The sequence below is a fragment of the Hippocampus guttulatus genome, chromosome 7, assembly GCF_054856545.1.
Source record: "Hippocampus guttulatus isolate MCC_2025c chromosome 7, RoL_Hgut_1.0, whole genome shotgun sequence".
NCBI classification, from domain to species: Eukaryota; Metazoa; Chordata; class Actinopteri; order Syngnathiformes; family Syngnathidae; genus Hippocampus; species Hippocampus guttulatus.
Genome location: NC_141267.1, coordinates 5,046,067 through 5,066,402, shown reverse-complemented (window position 1 = coordinate 5,066,402; position 20,336 = coordinate 5,046,067). Strand labels below are relative to the sequence as shown.

The following is a 20,336-nucleotide window of genomic DNA, read 5'->3' as shown; positions in this document are numbered from 1 at the left end:
TTATGTGTATGAATTGTTGCTGGCTAGAAATGATGCATGGGATGTCACATTCATGTGATGATACGTCAAAATCATATCGTGGCTTGTTACTGGCCCAAAGATTATGAAACCACAAAACTGGTTTTAAATGAAGGTTGAAACATTTCCAAGTCTGATAGTAACAGTGTCTTTCGCAAAATATAACTTAACCCCCTTCACTGAGAGCACCACAAAATAGTTTTTGCTGAACACAGGCTTTGAACCTGACAGCTCTTACATAAATTAGTACATTTTCACTCTGGATTCTGGGACAGTGAATAGCATGTTATTGCTTGTCATTAACATTTTTACTCTTTTCTTCCCCCCCACCTACTTTGTCTCTCTCTCTCTCTCATTCACTTCTCAAGGGTCCTCCTGGTCCCCCTGGTTTACCTGGTCCTCAGGGAGCAAGAGGCTCGAGGGTGAGTAACGTCTGACAGGTTTAACCATAGTGCTGCATGTCACAGCCAGATATAGTTACCTACATTAAGAGAGTCAAAAATAAAGGACTCTTGTTCTTGTTTAATTCTGTTTACATCTTGCTGTCCACCCCCCCCCCCCCCCCCCCCAAAAGATATTCGTAAGTTCATGCATTCAGGAAAAAGAATAGTGTCAGACACAAGAGCAGTTTCGGCATTTTGGACTTACAGTGCAGGTCAATGTGCCCAGTTTCAATTTAGCGCTCAATTCAAAGTGACTCATATCCAATACATCAGTAACAACACTGTACATTGATTGAATATGTGAAATTACTGGCATGTGCAGATGCCCAAAATGCAGGTGAACAGTAACATACAGCAAGCAGCAAGTGTCATGCATAAACATGGAATATGCAGTATAATAATTTATTCTATATTACAGTACAATAATATGATGTATATTTAAACATGCACACTGTTTAGGTAGTTAATTACCTTACTGAATGATCTATACAATCATTTCTGTATTTTTCATTTACGCGTGGTATTTTTAATGTGTTTTTATGTTGTTTGAACAGACAGCGTGTGTGTGTGTGTGTGTGTGTGTGATAGGTTTGTTTCCATCACCAGTCGCATATTTTGATTACATCAGATGCAGAACATGACGTACATGCGACTTGTTCATTTAGGCTGTTGTTGCTGTTAATGCATGTCTCCCGCTTCTCGCCATGGGGTCACTCGCTTTCACGTTATGTCCTCTACCTGGCATCCTTTCCAACCTGGATTCAGGAACTTAATGACTTGCGAGGCGTTTCCTCGCAAGTCATTAAATCATAATTAATAAACATGAATCAGCTCCATGGCCAGAAACAAGTCACCTCTGCGCACAGCTGGCACAGACACCTGGCAAGAAGCTCAGGGTGTGGCTCCCAGCACCTGCAAGGCGAGCACGCCACAGAAAGACGCTAAGATGGGAGACAATGTCTGTATGGCTTCTTAATATTGAATCAATTGCACTTTTCTCTCTCTTGGGAGCCTTACTGAAAGCTGATTTACCAAAAACTAAATCAATAAAATAAATAAATAAATAAACAGAGAAAGCACAACTGATCTCTCTGCATGGATGCGCTGACTGTTCGCGAGCTGAAAGTATCGCGTCATTGGTGAAGCAAAGCACTCTGATTGGAAATAGAATGGAGGTTCCACTTTTCTGTCATGTTCGTGCATCAGGCAGCACCAGCTGGAAACCATCCGTTTTTCTTCATGACATCATAATATGATGAGTACCATCACGGTTACATTGCAAAGGCATACGATAATTTCCCACTCTCCTGCCTTTTCACGATGATCGATAGGAGGGCAGCTGGTCAAAAGTGAAACATGTCTACTCGTGAAAGGTTGGAGAACACATGGAAACCCTCTGAGTCATGAAGCCGAGACAGAGTGAGGCTTGGAGTTATTATGCGGTCGGAAGCTTAGGGCAGTGTGCGGTTCAAGCTGTGGTTTTGTCGCTGCTGGCTCAGCATAGTGTGTCAGACCTATTCGGCTTGGAACCGTTATCAAAGCCTTTGAACTATCCCACAATGGCGGAGGCATTCGTCATGGAAACAAACAAGGTTACTTTGAAGGTGATGCTAAGGCAGTTTCCAACAATGCTCTTACTGATCGTGATTGAATCTGTCTTTAAGGCTTTCATGAAGGAAAAAGCTGTGGTCATCAAGTTGGTTGTGGTTTCCTTTTTGTTACTAAATGGGTCGCTGTTTCCTGAAATTATTTATCATACTGGCTAAAAACAGCAATATTTGACTTTGTTGTTATTTGTCCAAATCTTGTTAAGATTAAGTTGAAATGCAAGTTCAAGTGCATGTTACCGAAACAATAAGTGCATAACAAAGTTTACACCACAGCTGTACTCAATTAACACTATTTCACTGTAGCATTACAAATGTCTGTTTCTGTAATTGTTCATACTGTTCACCAATAAGTACTTTTTTTAAATTCAGAAATTTAAAAAATACATTACATTTTTTATTTTACTCTTTTATTACGAAAGAGTACTGAATGTAAAACAAAGATGTTTCTTGTAGGCCTTTGACTCTAGTGGCGAGCAAGCCTGGCTTGTAAGCAGCAGGGATACAGGAATGTGGCATATTTATAGTGTGTCTGTGATTATGTGTCTGTCGTTGTGCATGTGCGCTGTGTTTTATTTCTTGCATACCTGAAGTTAAAGGAATGAAATGCCGGAAGGCGGTATCTCACTGAGCGGCAAACGTTTCCAAGCGTATGTGCACGTAGCGAATGTTTATTTTTTGGCACGGTTAATTCTTCGTTGAAAACAGTTGCAAAGACGGTCGCCAGACATTCCAAAACAGTTTTAATGGTTGTTTTTCTTCTCACTATCAAGTTTTGAACGTGCAAAATTTCTTTGCAACAAGAAAAACTAATTGAGCGCATGAACAATTGTTGGACATCTTTGTTCATGTTTTTGACCTTGAACAAACCCGGATGGAAGAATAAACATTTGCTACATGTAGACATGCTTGCAAACCTTCACCACTCATTGAGATACGGCCTTAAGGTGCACCAAGAATTGATATCACGGTAATACATTACTGGAATTTCGAGTTGAACAAGGATCATGTAGACCAGAAGTGCCCAAACTTTTTTGACCGAAGATCTACTTTTCGATCAACCAAGCTCCCACGCTCGACCAGTTACTGCACACACGCACGCACATAAACACGCGTGCCACGATGAGCAACAGCCTGACGCGGAGACATGTGACGCACTTTTGCAGCCTGCTAACTAACGCAGCTCACGCGTACTGTTTTAAAATGCTTCTCTCGGCCCTCCAGATTCCCATTCTTTGCCTGTGTCCTTGTTTGTACATGAAACAAACACTGAATGAGAATAATGATAACGATAAAAGATGGAGCGCAACAGCTCTGATCACAAGCTGCAATTGCAGACTGCTGAGCGCGAACAACTGACACACGCGCCACCGTAGGTCAAAGATGACCGGCTTTATTTAATTTTATTAATAGTTTTAGTGAAAGTCAGACGAATATGATGATAAGGGTGCAGTGTGCATGAACACAAAGACACACAAATGTTTTTGGGTTTTTTTCCCCTCCACAACCCTCATGATCGACTTGGGACCAGTCCGCAAGCTACCGGTCAATTGTGATCGACGTACAGTGAAACTCCTCTACTACGAAATCATGTTTGCAGCAAGAAATTTTTCACAACAGGGGGTCTTTCATTGTAGCAAACACATACATGTCTTAGCTGCTTGACAACCAAAGGTCCGTTTTGTAGCCATTTTAGCAATGCAATGTTCATGCTGCGTCTGAATCTAACAATAACAAATACTTCCTGGCTTTTCTTTCCACCATCTCACTGTCTCGAGCTCGACCTCCCCTCAATCGCCACCCAAGACAGCGTTGCTCAGCTGATGTCATGCAATGAATTTTTAAAGCCAACCACGGGACGCTTCGTAGTCCTCGATGGCCAAAGTTAGCGCGATGGAACTCGCCTTCTCTCTAATTAGCGCTCCAGTTAGCGTAAAGTTTTTACCATGATAACCACTAAAGCATTCAAGGAAACGTTTGTTTATTTGACTGTCCGTCGAGCCAAAAGCAATTCACTCTCAGCAGCTAATCGGATGCATTCCACTCTATCTTCCATGGATCTAGCTACAGTATCTACACACATAGAAAGTGAGGTCCCTCTTGGCCAATCGGAGGCCAGGATGATGCTCGGTAAGGCAATGGCAGAGCAGCTATGAGTATGTTGGGTTCAGGAAACTCTGAGCTGTGAAAACCAGTGTCGTGGTTTCTGTTGCCGATTCCAAACGAAGCAGTAGAGGTCGCTGTTGGATTACCGTATTTTCACGACCATTCGGCTCACCGTATGGTTGGGCGCAGTCTCATTAATGGGTGCTATTTCTGTATTTGACACATAGACAAAACGCACTGTATTATTGGGCGCAGTTTTACAGTGGTAAAACAAAACATACGACAGCTTAAACATACGGCATGCATGCGCGCACGCTAAAAACACGTTAGCTTGTAGCATACGGTAGCATGCCAAGACATACAGATACAAGCTAAAAACACGTTTTTAAAAAGGCAACGGAAGCAAAACTGAATTCCGTTGTATTTTATTTAGCCATCGTACAATGTACTCACGTTTTTCGATCAATCATCACCCAGAAATCCATCAAAGTCCTCATCCTCTGTATCAGAATTGAACAATTGTGCAAGTACCGGTAATCCATCAAAAACGCCGTGTTCCCTCTCGTTGTCAGAGTCACTCTCATTGCCATGTGGCTCCACAGAAATGATGCCGGCTTTGCCAAAAACTCAAACAACAGTGCAAGCAGACACGTTCGTCCAAGCAGCCACAATCCATTCGCAAATTGTGGCGTAACTCGCCCGGCGCTGCCTCTCGCTCTTTGTAAAGTTGTGTTTGCCATCGATCATCCATTGTTCCCATGCCGCTCGCAACTTTACTTTGAACGCCCTGATCGCAACTTTGCTATGAACGCCCGATTGATGCCGATGTCCAGCGGTTGGAGTTCTTTAGTCAAGCCTCCGGGAATAACGGCAAGCTCAGAGTTCATTTGCTTGACTTGGTTTTTCATCGCTGCTGTGAGATGGGCACGCATGCCAAAAGCATAACCGATGGCTTGAAGTTTGAACTGAGCTTCGTAGGCGTGTCTCTTTGTAGAATTTATTTTCGGGGGTTCTTAGAAACCAAAACCGAAGTTGTTTTGCAACAATGCACATAGCCACACTCTATACAGGTGTTGGTACCTGCTTGGGGCGTCCCTTTAGCGTCCACTTACACGCCCACCCTTCACTCATTGGCGGACTTCTTCGCCGCATGCCTGTCCTCACTCACGTCTGCCTTTTCTCTCTCTCTCTCTCTCTCTCTCTCTCTCCATATATGTATATATACACGCCCACCCTTCACTGATTGGCCGACTTCTTTGCCGCATGCCTGTCCACAGTGACTTCCGCCTTTTCTCTATATAAAGCGTGTGTCGGCTGTCAGTCAGGTTTTGGAACTCAGCGCATACACAAGACGCTCCGCATCATAAGGCGTCCTGTCCATTTTGAGAAAATTTGAGACTTTTAATGGCGCCTTATAGTCGTGAAAATACGGTAAACTTTATTGTAGTGAATCTCTTTGTGAGGCAAGAGCAGAGAAAACAATTTCGTATCACGCAACAGGGGGTTTTTCATTGTATGGGGGGGGGGGGGGGTAGGAGAGTGGGAATGGTGTTAATGCATGAAGATTTTTTTTCAAACTAGGGGGTATTTTCGCCCATGTAGGTTTCGTTGTAGAGGAGTTTCACTGTAATGGGCACCTGGTGTCGACAAATAAAATCTCAATTGAACTTTATTGATAGAGGACTTTAAACAAAGCTATAATAAATGGATGCACATAAAAATGGAACAGAAAACATGAGCCACAACAACAAGAGTAATAATTGTAATGTAAGAAGAACAACAAAAACAATAACCTGGATTCCACCAGGAGACCTTGACAAAGTGGCTCGGGACAGGGAAGTCTGGGCTTCCCTGCTACAGCTGCTGCAATTTACTGTTCTATAAAAATACATTAAGTTCGTATTTAACACAGTTGAGTTGCATGGCCCATTTGAAAAATTACCGTATTTTCCGGACCAGAAGTCGCTCCTGAGTATAAGTCGCACCAGCCATAAAATGCATAATAAAGAACAAAAAAACATACATAAGTCGCACTGGAGTATAAGTCGCATTTTGGGGGGAAATTTATTTGATAAAATCCAACACCAAGAACATACTGATGTCATCTTGAAAGGCAATTTAAAATTAAAATAAAATAGAAAACAACACGCTGAATAAGATGACATGCTAACCTTACATGACGCATAAACAACAAACTGAGAATGTGTCTGGTATGTTCAAGTAACATATTAAGAGTTATTCAGATAACTACAGCATAAAGAACATGCTAGCACGTTTACCAATCCATCGGTGTCACTCCAAATCACTAAATCCAATGAAGTCTTCATCCTCTGTATCACTTTAAAACAGTGGTTCTCAATTATTTTCTGTCATGCCCCCCCCCCTGCGAAGAGGAAAACATTTCGCACCCCCCCAACCCCGTGCGACTAAAAATAGTATCATTTGTCTGTAAAATTGTTAAAAATACACCTCTGCATACATTGTATTCTTATTAACCTATAAGAGAATAAAATAAGAGAAATATGGACCAACTTAAAACAAAGAATAGCTTCATTAACTGTAACAGAAAAGATTTAAAGTGCATTTGAAATGCAAAAATAAAACTAAATCCTTAAATTGTAAACTTTTTTTGACTGACCACGTCAAACCACGATACTGAAAAATAAAATTACATAAAATCAATAAATAATGCATTCAAACGGATCACCAACATTAACTCAGAGCACAATATTTAAAAAAAATTTACCTGCAAAAAATATACAGTATATATAAAATAATTTGTGCAGATTTGTTTTAATCAAAGATGATGTCTGGATTAATGGCTACAATGAGCACGTTTTGCAATGCACATCTTTTCGAAGCAAGGTTTGAAGCAGGACACAGCAACTCTCAGCTCCTGCTCAATGTGTAGCCGGGACCTGTATTTTAGTTTACTGAAGTAGCAGTCACAAAGCGGGATGATTGTTGGCAATATTCGGCACGTTTTCGCTGAAAAAACTTAAGCGGCTTATCAGCGTGATTGGGGTGTAATGTCTTTAAGTGACGCTTTAATTTATTTGGCTTCATGCTGTCCGCTACCAATATTTTTAGACACAGTAAGCACACCAATCTTTCCTCGTGTGCCACCGTGGTCACAATGAAGCCAAGCGCTACATACGCCTCGTCATATTTCCTCCCTTCGAATGCTCCATGCGCAAACTCCGCCAATGAGAGAGCCACTGCCCCCTAATGTAGTGGAGGTGCCACTGCACTTTATTCTAGTTCAGTAAAAAATAAAAACAAAAAAGCATTTTCCCCGAGGTCAAACGCGCCCCCCTTGACGGAGCCTCGCTATGATATGGAACATGCTGCAAGTGTCAACTTCAAAATAGAAGAAGGACTGTACATAGATAATGCCTGACCAAGCTTTTATTTTGAAGTTGGCCCTCGGAAGCAATTATTGTGGGGGATGACTTGATTTTGAATTAAGGTCACATAGTCTGACAGCTGTCAGACTGACTAACGAGCTGTATTAATCTCGTGTGCGGTGACACTAGATTAATGTAGTGAATTGGAGTGCAATGCTCAAATTTCAGTACTCATGCGCACCAGTGCACCACTACCGTGCACCCCTTTGTGTGTGTGTGTGTGTTTGTGTGTGTGTGTGTGTCTAATCTTTCAGAATGGAATCATGATATTGATATAAGGTGCCAGGATGTTTCCAAAAATATGCCAAATCATGCCTTCTTATAACATCTGGTATTCATTACTGTTTATCAGTCATCTTCAATACTTGGCTGTTCTCAGTGAATAAACATAACAGTCCATTCAATTTTCTCGTTCTGACTGTTTCAGGGTCCCAATGGTCCACCTGGAAAGCCTGGACCTGCAGGACCACCTGGCCCTAAGGTAAGCAGCCATCTTTGACTGCTCAAATGGCTTTCTGATAGTACGAGCCAGATGTCATATTCAGCACCAACCATTCAGTCCACCCTCATCATCATTTTTTGCAATAAAAATAGTTAAGCTAATCGCAAGCTGAGCTGTGATTGGTCGTTACCTGACCTGTGAGGACATGTGATGTCATTTTCAGTTGACAGCAAGTGGCAAAATGTATTTTTAAAGGTGTTAATTGCATTTGAAAAATAATGAAGTTATCAAATTCATCCATCCATCTATCCATTTTCTAATCCGCTTATCCCCACGAGAGTCGCGGGCATGCTGGAGCCTATCCCAGTTGTCTTCGGGCAACAGCCGGTTTCCACCCTGAACTGGTTGCCAGCCAATCGCAGGGCACACATAGACGAACAACCATTTGCACACACCCTCACACCTAGAGACAATTTAGAGTGTTCCATTAACCTGCCATGCATGTTTTTGGAGTGCGGGAGGAAACCCAGAGTACCCAGAGAAAACCTATGCAGGCACAGGGATAATATGCAAAGTCCACACAGGAAGGCTGGAGCCAGAATCGAACCCTGCACCTCTGCACTGCGAGGCGGATGTTAGCACCAGTCGACCACCATATCCCCCCATCAAATAAATTATTGACACAATATTAGCTCTTGACAGCCGAAAACGGCAAAATTTAAAAAGTAGCCATTTAAAACTCTGGAGAACCCACGGGGTCAAATTTGGCCCCTATAAATTCTGCTACTCAAATGCTACCCTTAAATCCCAAAGGGTTAGATTTGGCCCTAATCCTAAATCAGGAATAAAGCATTGAATATTTGAAAAAATATATATTTCATTTCATTCATAATTCATGTATAATTAATCATTTTCCAAAGAAGAAAATGGTTCTTGGGTTCTCCAGGGTTAAAGTACTGACTAAATGACAATGATTATGTTCGAGACAAAATTCCCACCACATTTAAAAGAGATTCTTTCAGGCACACAGTGTCTGTAAATGAATAAAAGCAGCACCAGGCGGATGTTGCTAAGAAGCATAATAGTGAGCAAATAATGTACACAGGTACACCAGGCATTTCTCATCAGTCAAGTACATGAAATTGGAGAAGTTTCTTTTAGAACAAGCAAGCAAGGATGTGGTGAGGTTGTGGTGACTGTGGCTCATTTGACGTCCACATCATTCACCTCATTTTACTGGTTAAGTGAAATGCTCAATTCGTCCCTCCTTGATCCATTTCCCACTTATCCTGTTCATGGTTCTAAGAAGGCACTAGAGCATAACCCTGCTGAATTACCAGTCAGTCACTGAGCAAATGACAATGCGGCACTGAGTGATCCGATGCTGGGTTCATGAAAGTTGTCAATGTTAGAAATGGCCGACTTGATTTTTTTGGTTGTTGTTTTTGTCTAACATTGGTGGCCTTTCTGTTAAACGTTTTTGCCAACATATTTTTCCACGCACCACTGTACAACTATCTTGCGCTTGCACACAAATACAACTCTTAACAACTGTAACTGTTAATCTAATTCCCCAATGTTTTTTCTGTGATTCGTTCTTGTATCTAAAACTCCCTGTCTGTGGGAGGAATGCCGGATTATGACTCTTCACTTCAAAGCAGGAAAATATATCCAGTTGACATGTGGAAGAGGTCCCTGAAGCTTAACACTGCTCAAATGTTTTAAGCACAATCTGAAATGTTTTGATGATGTTCTTGCAGGACGTCAAACAGTATTTTCTCGAACTGCTTCATGGACTGTTCAAACCATATTGAACTCTGTGTATGCTGTGCTGGAATATTCTGATGCACATTTTTACATGCTTCAATTGCTCTCTATCAAAAACATGAGACTATCATGTTTGAAGTTATTCGGGCAAATGTAATCTGAGGTGTCAAACATGGTTGACACAAATCTGAGCAAGATGAACGTCTCCGAAGTTCGTGACAGAACCAGCTGATTAAAGGAATTATATGAATCTTAATTCGTCATATTTTTGTAACATTCAAAGCAGGATTTGTTCCCTAAAAGCAATTTCTTAACATGCAATTATAATCATCATCCAATTTGAAAACACGGAGGTCCTATTTTCGTTCCTAGCATCTAGTGCAAAGTGCAGTCTTAACTGTGCGCATGGGTAGAGTTTAATTTTCTTTTGGTATCTTGCTAGACTTTTTGCCAGTAGAATTGGGCAAAATGGAGCATTAGCGCCTTTGTGCACCGTTGTAGGATGGAAATAGTCTTTTCCCGGCCAATCCTAGTAGCCTCCCTCATTTGCATCAAAATCAAATTAGTCCGAGTGCTGTACGCCAAAGGACGCTGGTACGACATTGCGGGAACAGAAATCGACTTGCCCGGGTCTATGAATGACACTGACAGGAAAACTGCAAGCTCTGCCCTTGTGGATGATGTCGTCAGTCGTGCATGTGACATGGGTGATTGGAGACTGCCTTGCACCCTTAATTGTGCATCTGTGTTAATCCCTGTCACCACTCCCCAACTCCCACATCGCAATGAGATGATAATGATTATAATTCATTCAATGAATATATTTCTAGGCTGATTCAAAGGGATTGTCCGACGCTGGTGTCAGTCCACCACACACATCCTCAGAGTGCCGAATTTGTCTGCCTCTGCCTTGATCAATTACCACACCAAAATCACATTAAACTACCTGTGCTTTGATTTAGACCTGCTTTTTATGAGTCTAAGATGTAGTCTACTTTTTGTAACCAAATTTGGAGATGAAGGTCAAGTGAGGCATGAGAGTTCACCAAATTAACAAAGACGCTGAACTAGACAATTGCCCTGGCACGAAAATGACAATGTACACGTTTTTGCGCAGAGCGCAGACGACTTTCTGTTCCCAAATTGTAGGATGAGTCGGGGGCAAGGCAACTCGGTGCGCCGGAACGCCCAAAAAGACGTAACATGACCCCAAAGAGGCCAGACAACACTTGCGCTGGCACGACAATGAAGTTACGCCCGTTTTGATGCATAGGTGCCAGTATACCAAAATAGGGCCCTGTGAGATATGCAGTAGCCTGTTTGGTGCATCAGAATGATAAATCCAAAGTTTGAGATCGAACATAAATACGGCCACAACATTAAGGAAAACCTGCACCTTTCGGACATCCCATTCATCAAAGCTCAAAATGTCAGCTAATTTTGATATACTGTAATAAACCTCCATTTTGATCCCCTCTTTCAGAGTGGAGGAGTATTGAAAATTTATATATTGATAAATAACTACCACTGTGACCAGGAATGGGTACAGAGCCCAAGTACTAAACTGGCCCTGAGGCTGAATTTTTAAAAACTACATGACTGATAAGCTCCATCATGAACAGTTCTAACAGTCTTGGGGAAATTACTTGAAATAGTTTCTTTGCATTGGGTTAGCTTTCTTGCTATGAACGTAGCATCGAAGCGTTTCACTGTCGGTATGTCAAATCGATTTACACTGATTGCAACCGTTACACCTACTGAATACTTTAGTTATTCTTGGTTTGACTGATTATGTCTTGAGACTGGAGGGATACTGAGGGATGACGTTGCAACATCGCTTCTCAATGCACGTTGTCACAAGATCACTCAGTCAGTGAATTGTTAGGGAGAAATACAACCAAGCTTGACAAACATGTTATAAGTGTTAGGAGATCCGGAATACTCTGGAACAGAATCGTATTCCACAAGCGTAGACACAGAAAAGAGGTGACAAAAATGTTTTTAAACAAAACGCAAGACCGACAAAGTACAACGAAAAACGCAAGAACAAAAGATAAACACAAATAATTTGTCACAAAATGACAATGAAATCCAATACACATAGAAAAATATAAACAAAATGTGATGAGAGAACTATGAGGCAAAAATCCTGAAGGTCTAGAACTGTCGAAAGTCGGTCCTCGCGGGCTGCTGTCCTGCCTGTTTTCCAGCTGTCCCTGCTTCAACACACCTGAAGCTTCAACACACCTGATTTAAATGCTTCTTCGGAGCTTGCTAATGAGCTGATCATTTGAATCAGGTGTGTTTCAGCAGGGAGCAATGACAAAAGACAGGACAGCAGCCCGCGAGGACCGGAGCTGGACATGCCTGGTCTAGCAAATACAGGCGCTTGGAAATGACAGTCATGAGCAAGGCTGAATTGTCTGACAGCAAGTTGTCGGCATGGCTGAGCTCTGAAAGGCAGATGAGTAACGATGAGATTCATGACAGGTGCGGCTTTGGAGGGAACGCCCGACAAGCCCGCCAGAGACGGAAACAGAAACAGTACAGGATCATGACAGAAAGTGTGCATCTCACCTCACACAAGTATTTTTGGAGACCAACTTCAAGTTCCTGCCTTGTTATTCTCCACAAGTTTTATGTTACACTAAATCATTGACTTCCGGGGTGAGAGGACGCTGGCGTGTATGTCGCCGCTTCTCACTCCAAACTTTTCCAAAACTTTTCAGATATTTCTTCTGATTTTTCTTTTGCCCTTCTGTTTTTGGACTGTTTGGACTGTGATTGATGTAACAAATCATAGCTTCACCCGATCAATCAAACTCCAAATCGTAACTTAGTCCACGGGCTAACGCCGGTAGCTTAAACTTACCGGCTGTCACCGCACCGGCCTTTCTCCCTCGTCATGGGGCGGCACAACTTCGCCGCCTTTGGGTTATTTCTGATACTTCTGACGTTCTGCCATCATCCAGTGACAGGACTACTCCACTATTCTGTCGCGGATCTTCTCCGGATCCGGAGGATTGCACCGGAGCCTCCACCGCCGGAACTGCACCATCATCCTGACATCGCTCGCCTGCCTCGACGTCGCTACATTCACCGCGGGTCGCGTAGACATGTTGACTACAAAAATCCTGGCTCAATCAACTCGACCTGGTCCACTTCTCGACGTCCTCCCAGAAACCGCGGCCGCAACACCAACTACTATGCAGTAGCCCGCCTGGCTAGGTCGGCTAACAGCACTGCCGCCATCAAACATGACACCTCCGCTGTCAACTTTGGACTGCTGAACATCCGCTCACTTACGAACAAGGGTCACCTCATTCAAGACGTCCTCGCCGAACGCAAACTTGACTTCCTCGTTTTAACAGAAACCTGGCAACAAACAAACGACTTCGCTGCTCTGAATGACTCCACTCCTCCCGGCTTTGTTTACATCTGCCGTCCCCGTGGCAACGGCCGTGGAGGAGGCCTCGCGGTAATCCACCGCGAGAAGTGGAAAGTCTTACCAGTCTCCGTTCCTGCATCAAGCTCTTTTGAATGCATGGTGTTTAAACTCCCTGGACCCACGCCAACCATCATTGCCACAGTTTATCGCCCCCCGAAGCCACATAGCGATTTCATCAATGAATTTTCCAGTTTAATCACACACTTATCCACTCTCTCGCCAAATTTAATTTTGCTGGGAGATTTTAATATTCACATGGACAACCCCGACCTGCCACTCACAAGAGACTTCACATCCTACCTGGAGAGCCTCGCGATACACTGTCTTACTGACTTCCCCACCCACATCAAAGGCCACACATTGGACTTGGTTTGCTGCTCTGGCTTCTCCCCCTCCAAGCCCACTGCTGATGTTTTTCCTGAAACCGATCATTTCCTCCTCACTTTTAACATCGTACTCCGTCTCTCTACAATCAAAACCTCCCGCCTCATTTCTTTTCGTAATACCAAAAATATCAACATTGACACCTTCTGCTCCATTATCGACCGTTCCCCGCCCCCAGACGCCCTTTCAAACCCGGATGACCTCACCGCTCACTACAATGCCTGCCTCACAAATATTCTAAATTCTCTCGCCCCCCTGAAGACCAGGACTGCTTCATTCTCTACATCTGCCCCCTGGTTTACACCCGCTCTTAGATCATTGAAATCAAAAAACCGCCAACTTGAGCGACTCTATAAGAAAACCGGTCTCACCATCCATAAGGACATGTACACTACCCATATCACTAAATACAAGGACCAAATTGCACAAACCAAATCCAGCTACTACTCCGGCCTCATCCTCTCCAACGAAGGAAATTCAAGAACTCTCTTCTCCGTCATGAACAAAATCCTCCGGCCACCAAACTCTCTCCCCCTCCACCTGTACTCCACAGCAACCTGCAACTCCATAATGGAACACTTCAATCACAAAATCCTTAAGATCCATCACCAACTCCATCAAAACCTGCCTGCTCCCCCCCCATCTGAACCTTCTTCTCCTTGTCATCTCTTCTCCAGTTTTGTTCCACCAACGACTGCTGAATTATCCAACCTCATACTCAAATCCAAGCCCACCACTTGCCAGCTTGATCCCCTCCCTTCATCCCTTGTTAAATCCTGCCTTCCTTCTGTGCTTCCTCTCATATCTGCTATTATCCACTCCTCACTCTCTTCTGGTATTGTCCCATCACTCCTCAAAACTGCTGCTATCACCCCCACACTGAAAAAACATGGCTCTGACCCCAACAACTTTGATAACCTCCGCCCCATCTCCAACCTTCCATTTATCTCGAAAATCCTTGAAAAAACTGTTGCTGCTCAACTCCACTCCCACCTGTCCCTTCACTCTCTCTATGAACCCTTTCAGTCCGGTTTCCGCCCCCGCCACAGCACAGAGACTGCCCTAATCCGTATTGTGAATGATCTCCTCATAGCATCTGATTCCGGTTTAGTATCCATCCTCATCCTCTTAGACTTGAGCGCTGCCTTTGACACAATCTCTCACCCTATCCTCCTCAATAGACTCTCCTCCATTGGTCTCTCCCACACTCCCCTCAGTTGGTTCCACTCCTACCTCACTGGCCGCACTCAGTTTGTCCAGCTCAAATCCTTCACCTCAAAGCCCTCCCCAGTCACCACAGGTGTACCACAGGGATCTGTCCTAGGTCCCCTTCTCTTCATCATCTACCTCCTGCCTCTTGGCCATATCCTCCGCAAATTTAATATCCACTTTCACTGCTTTGCTGATGACACCCAGCTCTACCTCTCCTGCAAGCCAAATTCCATACTCCCACCCCCCTCCCTCACCTCTTGCCTCTCCGAACTCAAAACATGGTTCACAACAAACTTTCTTAAATTAAATACTAATAAAACTGAAGTCCTCCTTCTTGGCACCAAATCCACTTTATCCAAAGTAAACAGTTTTTCCTTCAACATTGACAGCTCCCTAGTGTCCCCCTCCCCCCAGGTTAAGAGTCTGGGTGTCATCCTGGATAGCATGCTCACCTTCCACTCGCATATCAACACCATCACCCGCACTGCTTATTTCCACCTCCGCAATATTACCAGACTTCGCCCTTCCCTCACCCCCCGCACCACTGCTATTCTTGTCCACAGTCTTGTCACATCCCGCCTTGATTACTGCAACGCTCTCCTCTTCGGCCTACCTCAAAAGTCCCTTCATAAAATCCAGCTGGTCCAAAACGCCTCTGCTCGCATCATCACAAAAACATCTTCCCAGCAGCACATCACCCCCGTTCTCCAACAGCTTCACTGGCTCCCTGTTCAACATCGCATCAATTACAAACTGCTTCTATATACATATATGGCCATCCACAACCTGGCCCCTCCTTACCTATCCGACCTTCTCCAGGTGCATATCCCTTCTCGCTCCCTCAGATCCTCGTCCTCCCTCCGCCTGTCAGTGCCCCCTGCCCGACTGAGCACCATGGGAGCCAGAGCCTTCAGTCACGCTGCTCCAAAGCTCTGGAACAACCTACCTCCGGACCTCCAAAACTGCACACCTCTTTCCACTTTCAAGTCCCGTCTAAAAACACACCTGTTCAGGATTGCCTACAACACATAGCTCTTCCATTTCCTATGTTTTTATGATTTTATGTCCTGTTTTTATATAATATCTCGTTTACTAATTTTTACATTGTATTTTCTTATTGTCTGTACAGTGTCCTTGGGTGGCATGAAAGGCGCTTTTAAATAAAATGCATTATTATTATTATTATTATTATTGTTTAGATAATGTCAACAGTATGATTTGATTTGAAATAATGTATTTTTATTTCGTTATTTCACATTAATGTCATTGTAGTTGCAAGACAATGTTCTTATTTATTAAAAAAAAAACACTAGCAACAAAAAAAGTGAGTGTGAGTTCTAATGTTTTTGTTTTGGTGGTTTTTCTAAACAAAAAAAGTACAGATAAGAATACTATTAAGGCACATTAAACTATATCGTTAAGAGTAGTAGTAACGCTAAAACCTTACCGCATCAATATCCACGCACAGTTTGGCAATATGGATATGATGATCAAATAATAAAATAATAGCGGGAGGTTTTTGGTTGAGATGTCTATACTTTGTAAGAACAGATTAGCTTCCTGTCAGTGGCTGATGATTCTGAAACAGATTTAGATTGCTGACCGTGCCCTTAACCTGTGACCTTGTCAATCTAGGGTGCAAAAGGAGACCCAGGGCTGTCTCCAGGTCAAGCTTCACCAGGAGAAAAGGCAAGGAATCTGCCCCCGGTGTCTGTGTCTCTTCTTCTTTTCGGAGGCCCTCTTGCTTTTCCCCCTCATGCTCTCTCTATGTCACGTCATGCTTGATTCTTTTGCAGTACATACTTTCTGATACAACACAGCTGCACTTCTCCATTTAATTAAGCACCCACACTAACTTTCCAGAACTTCCAATAGATTGGTATCTTTGTAGCCACAATTTCATTCTTACTCCCACGTCCAAAACAGATTATTTTTAATTGTTTGAAAATCACTGCTGTCATATTTCATAGGACAGCTATGATAAATTTCAGTTACATCTTGGAGGTTCATCCTTCATATTCCACAATGCACTTTTGCTGTGTTCTGCATATTCGCGACCGTATACAATGCTTGTGTATTGCAATATTTTTGAAAGGAGACTTATTTTTGTCTTTTATTTGTTCCGAAAGGGTGACAAAGGTCCACCGGGTCTGCTTGGTTCTGATGGATTTCCAGGTTTGCAGGTAAGATTTGATCTGTTCTTAATGCAATGGATTAAAAAATGAATACATCGTGTGAAATTATATGCTATCAACTTCATTAATGAAATGAAGGAAATTGCTTATTTGAGATTTCTGATTTTGCATGCGCTGCCGCAGAGCTCAATATTTCCGTTGTTGTCTTCAGTCAAAGCCTTTGAGTTAAACACTGTGCTGCCTGTAAAACCTCATGTGCTTTGAGATCAAGGTCAAAGGTCATCTGAAAGAGGAAAGGGCCCCCACTTTGCTCAGGGTGAAAGAGTCAATTGCAAGCACAATCTTCCATAGCATCCTATGCCTGCGGGAGGGTCAATACGGTTGCAATTAAAGACCAAGTTCAAGTCTGGCATGATTGTCTTTTGCCTTTTGGAGTTCACTGTGTTGCAGTGTTCCCCCAACAGCATTCGCACAAACAAGCTTCCCATGGACCACATTGTGTAATGGGCTGAGCCCAAATTCACAGGCTACATCCACCAAAAGGCCGCGTTGTCGCCCACATTTTTTTGTCTGCATGACATCACTTTCGGTGCAACACGTGGTTTCCAAATTCTCAAAAGACAATTCGCAGGCTTGGTCCTTTGACGCCTTCAGAGGCTCCTCCTCCTGTCGCCTCGTGTACTGCATAAATTTGGACAGGCACAGGGACGTATTGTGGCTAAAAATTACGCCTTTGGAGGACCTGGCCTGTGAATTTGGAGACAGCCATTCACGTGGCGGCCAAACCACTGTCAACATCTGTCCGAAATCTTAGATCATCACAAGTTACATGACGCAGATATTTTACAAAAACATTCAAACCACCTACATGTCAAAATAGAACATAACATTGAATAGATAACAGTGACACAAAGAAATTCAGCCCTAGTTTGTTTCATTTATTTTAACATACAGGTCATTTGAAACACAATGATTAAGTTTGACTGCAGTCCGTATCAATGTGGTCTGGCATTGTCCACTCATAAATGATTGAAAACATGTCATTTAATAAAACAGACAAATTCCTAGACACCTGACCTCTGCCACTGTATGCGCTGAGAGGGTGAGATAAGTCTGCAACTGCTCACACACGCAATTTAGAGGCAACATTGTTGGGGACCAGTTATAAAGACACTCCCAATATGATTAAGTGGAACAGATTAAGTAACAACACGACAAGGGCTCCCCTGAAGAAAAAGGGAAACCCACAGATTTATGCTCATATTTAAGTGAATAATGATTACAGTATTTTCCGCACTAAAAGGCGCACTGGATTATGAGGCGCACCTTCAATGAATGGCCTATTTTGTAATTTTTGTGATATATTGGACGCACAGGATTATAAGGTGCAATCTACAATGCATCCACTAGATGGAGCTACACTCTCTCCATTCGACTCGAGAGGCGTTCATGACCGCCTCCGAAAAACATAAATTAAAGATTACTTCAATGAAAGTACGAAAATTGAAAATAATGCATAAAAACAGAAAATCAAGTGAGGAAATCACAAAATAAATTCTATAGCCCCCCTACAGATTTTATTTTGGCATTTCCTTGAGTGTAGCTGCAACAGAACGATCAGATGTCAGTAAAATGTAGGAGACTGGACTGTCTCAGAATTTTTTGTTATTTATTCCTTTGTTGTGTACTGTATTCACAAACAAGGAGATCACAAAATACATTCTGTAGGGGGGCTATAGAATTTATTTTGTGATTTCCTCGCTTGGTTTTCTGTTTTGATGCATTATTTTCAATTTTTGTAGTTTCATTGAAGGAATCATTAATTTACATTTTTCGGAGGCGGTCATGAACGCCTCTCGAGTCGAACGGAAGAAGAGAAGGCACGGAGACGGACAAAGACATACCTGCATTTGTTGAGACTGTGAAAACCATTCATAAAATGGGCGTTTTAAAAAAACAACACCACAGCTCTCTTTTTTTCGTAACTGCAACAAAAACGTATTTAATAAAGCAGTGACACAGTTCACTGAACCAACAGCAAGTTATAACATTGTAAGCATGTCTCCAGCAAGGAGCCATCTTGGGGTTGAGATACTACCATAATGACACAAGGCGCACCTGATTTTAAGGCACGCTTTGTGAGCTTTTAAGAAAATGGAAGACTTTTCGGTGTGCCTTATAGTGTGGAAAATACGGTAGTCATTTTCTAGCCGCTTTACATTGAAGTCTTTGGTGTGAATGATTATATGTGTGTTTATGCTCTGCTGTTGACTCGTGAATAGTCTAAGACAGGGGTGCCTAAGTCTGGTCCTCAAGCGCCCCTATCCAGTCATCCATGTTTCCCTCCTCCAGCACACCTGATTCAAATGATCAGCTCATCAGCAAGCTGTGCAGAAGCCTGAAAACGATCCTGATCATTTGAGTCAGGATTGTTGGAGGAAGGAAACACAGTAAAACGGTAAAAAGAATAAATAATAAATCCTGTACACTAGGGATAACATTTTTCATAATGTAAAAATTGTATTACCCGGTGATGTTTGAAGTTTGGTCAGGAAAGGCGAAACTGATGCCCACATTTTACTAGTTTAAACAGTCCACTTTATGCAGCTGATGTATGCCACACACAATTTTGCATTTCTTTATATATTATGGCTGATAGCATATACTTCTCTTAATGTTATGGAAAATATACACTCAAAACACATTTGCGTTATTCCTTTCCCAAGGGTCCAAAAGGTTATCCGGGACCACCTGGGCTGCCTGGAGAGCAAGTAAGTATTTTATTTATTTGGTATAAGAAATCTAAAGATAGACAGTATAATCCTGTACATACTGTCATCTAGTATAAAGCTAGTTCATTAAAATATCAGGTCAGACAAAATGCCAAAGTTAAAATTACTCAAGAGTGTTTGAATCATGTATTTACTATAATGCAGATTGAATTTGGGGACTACTTCGTGTCATCCTCAGTTAAACTTGGTTGAGTAAAAAGAGGAGTAGTTAAAGAGTCTAATAGCAGTAGGGGCCACCTGAAAGGGGTGTATAAAGGGAAAAGCGAGCGGATGGGGTTGTCTTGGTGGAGCCTCCCTGGAATGAACAGGGCTTGTTTTATTCCAGCTTTGGCAGCATTGGTTTGACTTGATGTTTCTCCTCTTTCACTTTATCCATCCATCTACCTGTTCACTGTTCATTCATTCACCTTCCCCTCTCTGTGTTTGTCTGCTTCAGGGCATACCAGGACTTCCTGGAGAAGCCGGGTCTGCAGGTTACCCTGGCAGGCAGGTGCAGTGAAAAAGACAAAAAAAAACTTGTTTGTCCATTGTCTTTGCTTCTTTCTTGCTCAACAGAGAGAGCCCAACAAATAAAG

General features: G+C 42.7%; 1 protein-coding gene across 1 annotated transcript in view; it reads left to right on the top strand.

Annotated features, from left to right (window-relative positions):
- Positions 1-20,336, top strand: part of col24a1 (collagen type XXIV alpha 1) — a 130,052-nt gene that overhangs the window by 25,962 nt on the left and 83,754 nt on the right. Inside the window, exons 4-9 of the mRNA XM_086115661.1 lie at positions 387-440; positions 8,009-8,062; positions 16,470-16,523; positions 16,964-17,017; positions 19,696-19,740; positions 20,198-20,251. Coding sequence (XP_085971787.1) covers positions 387-440; positions 8,009-8,062; positions 16,470-16,523; positions 16,964-17,017; positions 19,696-19,740; positions 20,198-20,251 — 315 coding nt within the window. The remainder of the gene's footprint in view (positions 1-386; positions 441-8,008; positions 8,063-16,469; positions 16,524-16,963; positions 17,018-19,695; positions 19,741-20,197; positions 20,252-20,336) is intronic.